This window comes from Adiantum capillus-veneris, chromosome 13 (assembly GCF_014529385.1).
Source record: "Adiantum capillus-veneris isolate H3 chromosome 13, ASM1452938v2, whole genome shotgun sequence".
Classification (NCBI taxonomy): Eukaryota; Viridiplantae; Streptophyta; class Polypodiopsida; order Polypodiales; family Pteridaceae; genus Adiantum; species Adiantum capillus-veneris.
Window position 1 is genome coordinate 62,360,241 of NC_140943.1, and position 12,336 is coordinate 62,372,576.

Genomic DNA, 12,336 nt, shown 5'->3' on the forward strand with positions numbered 1-12,336 from the left:
GTAAGGTGTTGGCGTTTCTTTGGCTGGACACCCATGGAATTACAACTATAGGGGTGTCAAGCACTCAACAAGCATGAAGTATGGTATAAAGCTAGCAATACAAGGAGAGCTAGCGACTTCAGAAGAATACTATCATGAGGAACATAGGCCAACTCATGAGGAACATCGGCCAACTCAGCAAGCAGGCAAAGAGGTTCCTCAACACCTCAGAAGGATCAGACGGTGGATTTTTTTCAGAAACTTTGGAATCTTACCAAAATTCAATAAAGGAGGGAAGAATGTAGACGATGGAGATAGTCTCAATAGGCGGGAATTGTCTCCTAGAAGCCGAACAGCGGACCAACCAGTAATTACCACGGTGGTTACCACAGTAACCTCACGGGGCTATAAATAGGACCCATTACATTGTAATCGGGCTGATTGTACTTTGGGCTGTTTGTACTCTTTGACTTCTTACTTCTAGTCTCTTGGTTCTAGTCTTCAAAGCTGTCTTGAGTGACAATTTCTTCACTTGTCACTTTACTTTGTAATTATTACTAGAGTAGTCAATTGAGTTTCAGTCTGTGATACCTTGTATTCATAAACTCTGAATCTGAATCTGAACACTTTTCCAGTCATTCAGTCTGTTTCTAGTTCCAGTAGAGTATTTCACTTCAGTAACTATTCCAACTCAATTTCTATATTTCATTCCAATTTCATTGACTAAACTGACGACTTCCAGTAGGTGTAAATTCTAACACTAGAATCAGCTATCTGAAGAAATCAGCTCCAATTTCAAACCTCCTCCAATGGTTCTGGCATAGGCAAGGCTTTTTCTTGCCCCTATGCACTTCCATATCTTGATCCCATAATGACTTCCCCTCCGAAATCATAGAAACATCTGCAAGATAAAGAGAAACTAAATCCGGATTAGCCTTCAAGAATTGCTCCTCTTCATCCTCTTCTAATCCTTCCACCATATTCACTGTTTCCGCTATCATAGGCCATGCTGCCTGGACTGGTTGTCTGCAGGTTCTTAACATCACCCGAACATTTTTGTGACCCTTTTTTACTGTCATATGTTTGCCTCCCAATTATGCTTTAGCTTGGCTTGGCGTAGCCATGGTCTCCCCAAAATAATATGATAATCCTGACTATAATCTTCAATATTTAACACCACTAACGAAACAGCAAAGGACAGACCAGCCACATCCAGCACAATGCCTTGGAGCAATCCTATTGGCTGTACTCTTCTCTGATCCGCCATGAGAACCACAAAGGGAGCACGTTCCCAATCACCCAGATCAAAGTGCTCACAAGCCGCTTGCGTAATAATATTAACTCTTGTACCTCTATCTAATAGGACTTTTGTCGATATACGTGCCATGTATCTTACTGAAAGCTTCGGAATGCATGTATCTGTAATCCTAGTTGCAGGCAACAACGGGACTGGATCATCTCGCTCTTCGTCAACTGCGCAGCATCGACTTCCATCTCTTCCATTCCTTTGAACTTCTGACTCAGCAAAGATTTATGAAAATTCGGAACTAGTTTCAATAAAGATCCAATCAAACATGTAATGGTGATTCTAGTGCCTCCTTCCAAACAGAATCCCAATTATTGATACCCTTCCATGGTACTTGCCATGTTTATGGCTTTTTCCTCTTTCTTCTCCGAAGAGCTCACCAAAGATCCTGATGATTGCAACAACGGCACTCACTGCGGCATCCATGTTACAGTCTTCTTGCGTACATCCTCTTGAGTTGACCAATTCGGAAGCTTAACATTTGTTGCTGGTACAACATTCTTTCCAGAATGGATAATCAGCGAAACTACCGGGTCAGACTCCTTCAATCCCTCAATCTGAACCATAGCTACACTAGGCTGCTTTTTGGCAGCACGTTCTGTTTCTTTCGATCATATTCCAAGGCTTTAGAACACTCCGACCGCTAATGCCCCTCTCCGAAACAGAAAAGGTAGGTCTTGGGTCGATTCGGATCTCGGCCACCTCGTCCGCGGCCATGACCCCCCCCCCCCCCCCCCTTGACCTCGTTTGCTGGCTGAACTTGGAAAAGGTGCCTCTCATGCACGAGAGTGAGCCAACGCCATTGTAGGCTCTTGTCCTGACTGTTGTGACTGCCATTTAGAAGAATCCCGACTCCTACGGCCACGACCATTGTAATAACATTCGACTGTATTATGGGCATTGGCTCTGCAAATCGCACACCATTTTTGATTCATTGTGCACCATAGCTCCTTCAGACTCTTTACCATTGCAAAAGATTCCTTCAGACCCGAATGAAACACCATATCCTTGACGCTGGAATTTTTTCCATAGCCTGGTGTACCATGGCACTGAGTACACCATAGCTCCTTCAGACTCTTTACCATTGCAAAAGATTCCGCAAATCTGGATGAAACACCATATCTTTGACGCTGGAATTTTTTCCGAGGTGCCTCCTTCGACTCTTTCACCGAACTACTACTGCCTAGATCTGAGGATTCTGAGTTTGCACTCTTCGACTCCGAACTATCACTGCCACTTCCTTAAGATTTACAATGAGATTTCTTGCGATCCTTTTTCTTTTATTTTCTTGGTGACTCCGTATCTTCCAAGGCTTCACCTGCTACAACAGCCCGTGCAATAACATTATCCAGTGGAGTGGTTACCTTATCCTCTGTTTCCATAGCAGTTCTGAGATCCTTATTCAGTCCTCGCGGAAAATAATCATTCAACACCTCGGCTGCTGGCCGTTGTGCCTGAGGTACCCACTACAAGAGCATCCGAAACTTCGCAGCATAATCCTCCACTGGCAACGACTTTTGACGCAACGTCCGAAGCTTTTCCAAATGTTGAGGGACCGTCTTTTCTGTTCTGAATCGACGCAAGAACACTCTGGAACCTTCGACATAAGTTTGAAAGTGATCATCAGGATACTCTGACAGCCATTTTGCAGCTTTCCCTGAAAGTGTGGACTAAAAACACCAATTGTTGATTGAGAGGAACCACAACACCAGGATGATTCAATCCATACACTGTATTCAATTGCCGCAAATGTGCATCAGGATCTTCCTTTGAGTAGCCTCGAAAGCGACTATATTTAATCTGACCATCCGCCACTGGTTGCGCCATAGTCCCTTGCCCAACTGTGCCCCCTCTTGGAAAGAGTTGCCGAACAATAGGAGGATGGCGGGGAAACCCTAGGACTGCTTACCGGAGTGGGTGGTGGAGCGACATGAGTTGGTGAGGGAGAGCGCACGATAGGAGGACATGACTGACTACGCGGAGTACGTCGCGCACGCTGAATACGTCGACCCCGAATCGGGCTTGGCGACAGAGACACATGTTCCTCAGCCTAGGGTGTGGAGAAAACGAATTCATCCAAACCGCCTCTCCTCCATCGTCTGCCCACGACTAGAACAACAGGGTCAGGAGGACCCTGCGACCTAGTGCGCATGCATGTTCACAACAGTTCACCAGATGTAATGCCTATAGCTCCGTAGTGGAGCAATAAGCACTACGGGAATGAATACCCTCATGCTTCCTTACATTAGATGGACAACAATGTATAAGAAGACATAGAAGACAATACACAGGGGCCGAACACCATCTTCTTCATTAATACACATGCCACTTGGGAAAACGTTAATGTTCTTAAGAAGAAGTTTCCCACTTTTGTTTTCGAGGTTAAAAACACTTCTCCAAGGGGGAAGCAATGTCATGCCAAGGGCAGCACTAGGGGTCAAGGATCGAGCAAAGGGCGCCGACTTCTAGTGGGTAGGGAATCCTACAAGACAAAGGGCCTATAAATAGGGAGGTAGGGAGAAGGATTCTTCTACGCAGTTCCCAAGCGCTTTACATATCAACTGCAATAAGTAGAAAATTATCAATTTCCATCACATACCTCTCCATTAGAGAGCAACAATCCTCAGTTTGGTAAGTTACCTGCAAACCACACTTGCAAAAAAATTCGAGGACAAAAACACTTCTCCAAGGGGGAAGCAATGTCATGCCAAGGGGAACACTAGGGGTCAAGGATCGGGCAAAGGGCGTCGACTTCTAGTGGGTAGGGAATCCTACAAGACAAAGGGCCTATAAATAGGGAGGTAGGGAGAAGGATTCTTCTACGCAGTTCCCAGGCGCTTTACATATCAGCTGCAATAAATAGAAAATTATCAATTTCCATCACATACCTCTCCATTAGAGAGCAACAATCCTCAGTTTGGTAAGTTACCTGCAAACCACACTTGCCAAAAAATAATGGTTAAAATCATGTGTTATAAACTCTTAAATCTATTTTCTTATAGGGGCACATCTTGAAATTACCATTTTTGCATAGTTCAAGTTGCCTATGTGTCTAGCCCTACCTCTAAGGTTTTGACACTCTAAGGTTTTGACACCCCTGGCAATAAAAGACTAGTATTGGTAACTTCATGGGAGGATATAAAATAAAATAATTAGTTCCTAGATTCCCTTTATACCGCACTACGTGCGTGCCTCTGTCCCCGACCCCTCTCGGGGCCCCTCCTCTCTCCCCAATTCGCTCCCCACCCCGTGGTAGCGACTCAACTTCCCACCCTGTGCCAACTATTCTCGCTTTGACCAGTGTGGAAATCCCACTTCCCCCTCTGAGGGCCCCTCCCCTTACACGCCAACAACACCTTCCTCCACCGGCCCCCTTTGCAACTTCCAAGCCAATAGACTCTGCACGCCCAACAGATTCCGCCCGAGACGTCATTTGGTCTACCGAGTGGAGAACAGGAGACCCAACCCCCTTCGCGCTGAAAACAACCCCCTTTGCACTGTGCCACATGCCATTTAAGTGCTCAACACATGAGAGAGAGACGTATATGGTGCTGTTCACGCGGCAGGCAGGTTGCGAACTTGTGCGCTACCTGCAACCAATAGTCAACTAGTTCCTGTGGCAAATCTATTCCACGCTTCAACAGACATGTCCTGCAAGTTATTGGACGAAATTGAAGCGCCCGCCTCCTCTTCCCTACCTGCTCCACCCCCACCCCTTGAAGCAGCATTGCAACTGGTTGCAAACCAATCGTGCGCTTTTCTTTGGCAACCTCCCATAGAAACCTGAAAAGTTCCCAACTGGTTGGCAACTAGTTGCGAACCTTAGCCTCATGTGAACTACCTCTAAGGGTGCGACAAGAGAGAGACATCCGTGACAGAGATATACACGAGGATGCATGAATGTGTGTGTGTGTGTGTGAGAGAGAGAGAGAGAGAGAGCGCCTCTTGCTTGATTTTTCCTCAGTTGGTAGCCCTTACGTAACGTAACCCTTACTGGTTGGATATTTTTGGAAATATCTTTTGCCTGATTATAGACGATAGAGCTTAGTAGGAAATAAGTGAAGTGAAATTCACCCACGATACAAAATATCTACTTCGGTAGACGATACATTCTTCACTTTGTCGCAAAAGGAACTCGCTAGACGAACAAAGACCAGCCACTTTTCGACGTGGCATGCAAAAGTTGTGCAAAATATCTAAGCCCTGAAAATATCAGGATTCGGGTTAGCCTGTCGTATTGCTTGCTGATGTGGCAAAAAAGCTCCTGCCACGAGCAAAAAGCTCGGATGATGTGGAGAAAAAGGTCGGCCACGTCAGAAATCCGCTGTACATTGAAGACCACAACCCACAAAGGGCAAAAAATCAAGAAAGTAAGACTCAAGAGCCATGATCCCGCCCCTTCTTGCATGACAAGAAAAGCAGCAGAAGTTTCCTTCTTCCTGGCTCATTTCATTGGAAAGTTGCGCCGTAGTGGCACTCGCTAATCGAGATTTACTCTTGTTCGAGCTCCATTTTCAGTTGTTTTCTTCACATAGTTAGGGCTCCCCTTACACATTCATATCTGCTAAGTAAGGTCGATTCTCTACAGACTTATCGAAGGAAGCTCTGCTCGTTCAGCTTGATTCGACAACTGTCTGGTAAGCTTTCACAACGTCCTCCTCATCTTCTGTTTAGGTTTTTTGATGAATTGTCCATATCTGTGTTTTGATCTTGTCATTCTGTTTTGGGTTTTTCACGGCCTGACCATATCTATGTGAAATTTGTGGTAACCCCATGCCCTCCTCTTTCATCTCTCAAGGTACGTCCAAATGTGTTTTGATCCCACTTCTTAATTTCCTTCTCGTTCTTGTCTTAGGTCTTTTGTTGTATGTGTTTTGATCTTGTGGCAAGCCCTTTTCCCTTATTTCTACTTTTGAGTTTTCTCTTTGAATACCCATATCTGTGCGCCTGCCCAACCTGTTTCAACCTTGGATCCCTCAGCAAGAATCTGACCCTAACAATTGGAAAAAGAAATCTTGTGGTACCTCAAGGGACAACACTCTCAACTCACCCATTTCTTGTGCTGCAGGCTTTGATCTAAACATCAGAACTTTTTACTTGGAACTTACACATCATTGACCAAAGAAGTCTGGCTAAGCTTCTCAGTCTTGCTACTGCTTAATTTTGTGCTCTGGCTATGTCTCAACTTCTGGACATGGGCCTCCGTGATGAAGAGTCAGATTCTGGGGAAACCCAAGATGCAGAGTGGTCTTCCTCAAGGTGCAGTTCATCCTGTTCGATACTTACACATCCAATGAAAGTTGAGAAGGTATGTCACATCGTTCACAACTATTTGCTGAAAAGAAATATGCACAAGCTGGAAGTTTTGATTGTGCCTCGTCAACTTGCCTCTGTGACTGCGATTTGCCTAAGTACTTGGTTCCATTTTGTAATCTATTTGATTTACTAGTTTCAACACAGGCAATGCTTTGGTTGCTGCAACTTTGGTACATTGAATGCTGTTTTTCTCTGCAACATATTTGGTCCATATTTCCTTTGCATTAGGAACTAATAAATATTAGTAATATTGATCTTTAACAAGGATTTTTAATGAGGAATTTGTTGTAGTAATATTCATTGTTGATCCTTAACAAGGATTTTTTCACCAACGTCACACATTTTTAAAGAAATAAATGTAGCTTTGGTACTTATTTAAAAATTATTTGGGAGGGGTCCGAGGGATCAGGTTGCGGTAGTCCTGCATGGTAAGCGCGTGTGCTGTCTTTATCATGTACAAGCCAAAATGTTAGCTCATCTGTGTTGATGTCAGTTTCTTTTGGTCATTTTTGTAAATGAGAGATATTTACCCAATAAAGTTGTGAGGCGACTGTACTAAAGGTGCTTTTTGCATTCTCTACTAACAGTTGGGATATTTTGTTGAAAATTATTCAATATTGTCTACATTTTTTGGCTCGCAGTGTTTGGAAGGCTCAGTATCTTTAGAAACTGCCTGGACAGACAGCAAGCACAGCTCCTATCTTGATTTTATGGAAGCAAACTTTGTGCAGAATATGTTTGCGAGAAGTTATTGTATGGAAGATGTGTGTGGGGGCATAGCTCACCATCATCACCATCAGCATGATTGTCGTACTGATTTTGAGGAAAATGACTATAATACTGCCGAGTCCCAGCTTCACTCTCAGGAAACGTTGGAGGTAAGAATTTCTTGGATGGTTAATGTGTGCGTCATGCATTGCATAGTTTTGATGTTTTATCGTGAGGGAAAGAGAAACTTGGATAGAGAAAATCCTAAGCATCATGCATTGCATAGTTTTGATGTTTTATTGTGAGGGAAAGAAACTTGGATAGAGAACCAATCCTAAGAGCATAAAGAAACACCCCCCCCCCCCCCCCCCCCCCCCCCTTCTTCCCTTCCCAAAAGAAAAAAAGATAAAACAAACCAAAAGTAAAAAATCAAGGTCAACATTTGCTGTCGTGCGTAGCATCTTTGGTTGGATGCCATGCCTTTCATATTGTGCCATTCTTTGTGCTCTTGATAGCCCTTGGCATAGTGTGCTGCTCATCCCAGAGTCACTACATTGTCATACAACTTTTATTTCAAGGATGGTAATAGGTATGATGATGTGGACAGCCTTAAGGGAAGCCTGCCAGAAAATTTATAGGAAATCATTCAATTGTTTCCATTTATATATTTTCACATTTTGAGCCTCTAGGAATGTTGTTAGGTGTCCACATAGATGTCTCTAGAGCACTCACAATTTACTGATATGTGAGATCTTACAATGCTATGTGTTCTTATTGGTAACAGTATAAAATACATGATTGGGGTGACCAGACTTGGAGCTCTGTTTTAAGGGCAAAAGCACCTGCTACTATACATCGGGGTTTACTTGCAAATCCTTGGGTTCAGCATTTTCGTCCAAGAAATGCCCCTTCTGTGAGTTTAAAAATGACTACTGTGCCAAACAATGAAGTAGCAAAGAGAGATGCAGAGAGTCAGGAGATACGATCCCCTGCAATCAACAATGTTGACCATCAGCAATGGACAGCAAATAGCATTTCTGGTACACTTCTTGTATTGCATTTTAATGCTCCTGAATTCACCATTAATGATATTCACTTGTCGTAACTCCTGCGTAGTGCTTCAGGGAGCATGCTCTTTCATGCACAAACACTGTTTTTTGATTTATTGGAAGAAAGCGGTCTTGCCTAATATTGTGTTGCTTACAGAGGGGTGCTTGCTTTGTTTATTGTAGCATCAGATCCTGAGAAACCAAGCAAGCCTGTTGTTGCTTCTGGAAGGATTGTGCACCAGAACGCTGGTGAAACTAAAGATTGTCTGTTAAATGCTTCATCTATCGACGCAGTTTCCAGAAGGGCTGCAAGGAATAAAAGGCAGGTTCTGTGGTCTACTTTTGAAGCAGTCCGTAGAACTAGGCGGAAAATGGGCAATCCTGTGCAGGGTGGCAACACATTCTAACATGTAAGGACAAGAGGGAGGGAGAGAGGAATTGTAGTGATGTAGAAGGCCAAACATTCATTTAAGGCCGATTTTAACTCATGTCTTCATGTGCCGTGGATAAAATGGTTTAAAACACTGATTGGCACGGGTGTCATTTATCCATGGTGCCCATGCATCCCATTTCTTGTGTTCAAGCACATCAACTATTAGACTGTGCAGATAAAGCTGGATGTGGTATGTAGTACACCATTGATGGGAAAATGGCTCGCCTAAATATTTGCAAGTGAGAAACAGTGGCCAGTCTCCTTGTTTTGTATTTGTATCATATCCCTTACTCTAAATTCAATGGAGTAGTTGGGATCTTGCAGGAAAGGTTATTTGTAGCAAATCAACCTCACACAATGATTGGCTGAGTGGCCCACTCATGTAGGCGTATTGTATAGTCCCTAGGTGTACGTCTTCTGTGCTGTGGCTGCTCCTCAAACATTCTCCCCTTCAAGGAAGCACCTTTGATACGCATACTTCACCTATGATCTGTACTTTTTATCACCCTATTGGATAGAGGCATTAACATATCCCTCTGATCTGCAAAGAGCCAGTGGTTGTCCGTGGCTCTGAGATCGTGCCTGATGATGTGGGTCTGAAAAGATAGAAGGGTGGCATATTCTCTAGTCACTCCATCTATCTGTCTTGTATACATCAACAGAAAAGCACTTCAGGACTTTTAGTCCTAGAAATTTAAATTCTCCTTGATGAACATTCATGGCTCTTAAAAGTTGGCCGAGCTCTTCAATTTTTTACATGTCTTGCACCTTTGGGAGGGAGAGGGGATTTGCATGCGTGTGTTTTTTGTGTGGGCCCTAAGGGGTTATCTGAGGAGCTCTTGCTCTTTGTATGTGAGTGTGTAAAAGTGGCAAGAAGTCCTCTCTTCCCCTTCCAGTAGGAGCCGAGGGTTCTTGGGAGAGGTTTTCTCCTTGGCTTGTTTCCGAGTGTCAAAACGTGTTAGTATTCTAATCTTCTAGCTTTTAGCCTCATTTATGCCCATGGGCGGAGTTTATATATCAGTTTTCCCAATCGTATGAGCTTACCATCTCCTCTACTGCTTGTGGCCTCAAGCCCACTTCTATGAGATCTTTACAATACTGAGGGTTTTTGCAATGGAAATCAGCTTTCTTCTTGTGCGCGCGTGTGTGTGTGTGTGTGTGTGAGAGAGAGAGAGAGAGAGAGAGAGAGAGAGAGAGAGAGAGAGAGAGAGAGAGAGAGAGTACCTGGTGCTTGAGGGATGCTATCCCTTGTAAGCATGTCATTATCATGTGGCCTATACCATTCCATGTCTATGATGTGGCCTATACCATTCCACCATAGAGTGCTAGTCGATGCAGTGTTTGAGAGACATCGTGTATATCGTATGCATATATTGACCTACAAACTCAAAAAGTATATGTAAAATGAAGAGCATTGAATAATATGGCTTCTTCATTACATGAATTTTACATTGATGTCTCGATTGTTTTTTTTCTTTATTCGCTGCGGAATCTTGATGCGTTAGGATTCTGTTTAATTGCATTATGATTATAATTGCTCTTTGGTTCTTTGGGAGAAAGAATAATGAACAACCCGTATCTTTAGGTCCTCAGGCTCATATGGTTTGGTGTGGAGTTTGCACTTAGCTATGCCGAGAGGAGTCTCTCCATTGCACAAAGTCTGGTTGCTTGCCGTATGTCGAATACCCCTTTGTGCTGTTGGTTGCCACCCCTTGTAGTTTCAATCCTTGTTGCTCATGGCTGAGAGAGAGAGAGAGAGAGAGAGAGAGAGAGAGAGAGAGAGAGACCCATAGGCAACATATACAAATGACAGAATGCTATAGATCCTGTGTTAATGCTTACTAATGTGGGATATCAATGGGGCACATATGCTTCCTTTCACTGATGCCTGTGATTAGTGGCATAGTCTTTGTCAGGATCTTGTGTGTTACTCTGTGCATCATCTAGAGGTTCGTTGCACACATTTAAGTGCTGAGCCTTCGACTAAGATCGCTACTTTGGCATACTTCTGATCAAAGCTTGTGCGGCATACGTGCCCAGCTAGTGGGATACCATCATTCCACTTGTTGTCTTCTTCAGCCTGGACCAGGGCCACTGTCCACATCACTTGGCAGTATGCACCCCCTCAGTGGTTCATTTTGCATTCTTCATATATGCCACCTTGATCTGCCTATAGTCTCTACATTCAGGATTTTATTGTAGCTATGTACTTCCTCCTACTCGAGCCTCCCTAGAGGTCTGTGTGTATGGAGCACAATTGAGAGAGAAAGAGAGAGAGAGAGGGAGAGAGAGATGACGAGAATTTTAACGTCGTAGGAAACTATCCCAAAAAGACCTTATAGAACTATCTGACGAAGAGAGTTGAGAGAGAGAGAGAGAGAGAGTGTGTCATCCTTGAAGGTCAAATATAACCTCTGGGACCAATTGAAACTTATCTCATGCTCCATGTTGAGCTAAACGATGACTCAGTGCTCGAGGATTGTAGATATGAGTGTGTGTGTGAGTGAGAGAGAGATGCTTGCAAGCAACACATAATAAAACTTATCAAGCTTTTTTGTTTTGGCAGGATCACGCAGCCTCTTTTCGAGCTAATCCTTGACTAAGTGAAGAGAAGATAACCTAGTGATCCACACACACACACATGCACACATACACACTCTCTCTTTGTGTTGAAGCTCTGCTAAGATGTATAATATCAAAGTCTTGCAGCTGCCAAGTGCTTCTACTTTTACAAAATATATTTTGAAATAGGCTTCGTATGTAGTTATGTGCTAGTTTAATGTGGCACCATTTTTTAATGGAGAAATTTTCACCCTGAAAATAGTAGCTTGTGTGTTGTATTTTGAGCTTTTAAAAGCTTTTGGTTTCAGTGAGGTCCTGTCAAATAAGAGCATGAGCATGCTTCTCTCTCTCTCTCTCTCTCTCTCTCTGTCTGTCTCACACACACACACACACACAGGCATGCTTCTCTCTCTCTCTCTCTCTCTCTCTCTCTGTCTCACACACACACACACACAGGCACACAGCTGTAGAGGGTACCGAGCATTGTCAAACCTTAAAGAGAGAGAGAGAGAGAGAGAGAGAGAGAGAGAGAGAGTACCTTAGACTTTAAACCTTAAAATCTACTATTTTGCTGAAAGCAAATGGAGCGAGCAAAAGTTACTAAAGTTATAGGGAGGACTGTGATGATCCATTGTGAAGCTCCTTTTGAGCTGGCATGTTTGGTATTATTCTTGTTGCACTTTTACTGTTGTCTTTGCAACTGTTTGATTTCATTTTCCTCCACCAATGCGACCGCATGGGTGGTCGAGGTTTGAGGTTGCATGCAACCGGATGCTATTGGTGATATGGTAAAATCATTGAAACAATCGACGAACTCAACTGAAACAACAGACTCTTGAACTCGAAAGAGAAAACGTCACTCTAGATAGGAGACATGGAGTGGTCATGACAGCACGAATTGATTTGCTAGACTCACCCTCAAGGCATCATTACAAAGGCATTGGCTTGCAAGTAACTAAGCTAAAAGCAAGGCCCTCTATAGG

At 43.6% G+C, this 12,336-nt stretch overlaps 1 protein-coding gene across 2 annotated transcripts; it reads left to right on the forward strand.

Moving 5' to 3' along the window:
* The first annotated feature begins 5,656 nt into the window (after window positions 1-5,656).
* LOC147444125 (uncharacterized) lies at window positions 5,657-11,612 on the forward strand. 2 transcript variants are annotated; one of them, XM_086526848.1, is made up of 7 exons: window positions 5,657-5,922; window positions 6,354-6,593; window positions 7,243-7,479; window positions 8,094-8,349; window positions 8,542-8,651; window positions 8,710-8,768; window positions 11,358-11,612. In XM_086526848.1, exons 2-7 carry the CDS (start codon window positions 6,462-6,464, stop codon window positions 11,392-11,394), a joined length of 831 nt encoding a protein of 276 aa, XP_086382974.1. In that variant the 5' UTR covers window positions 5,657-5,922; window positions 6,354-6,461; the 3' UTR covers window positions 11,395-11,612. The 2 variants fall into 2 exon arrangements, with proteins under 2 accessions (XP_086382974.1, XP_086382973.1); XM_086526847.1 differs by having other exon boundaries at window positions 5,660-5,922; window positions 8,542-8,768.
* The last annotated feature ends 724 nt before the right edge of the window (window positions 11,613-12,336 follow it).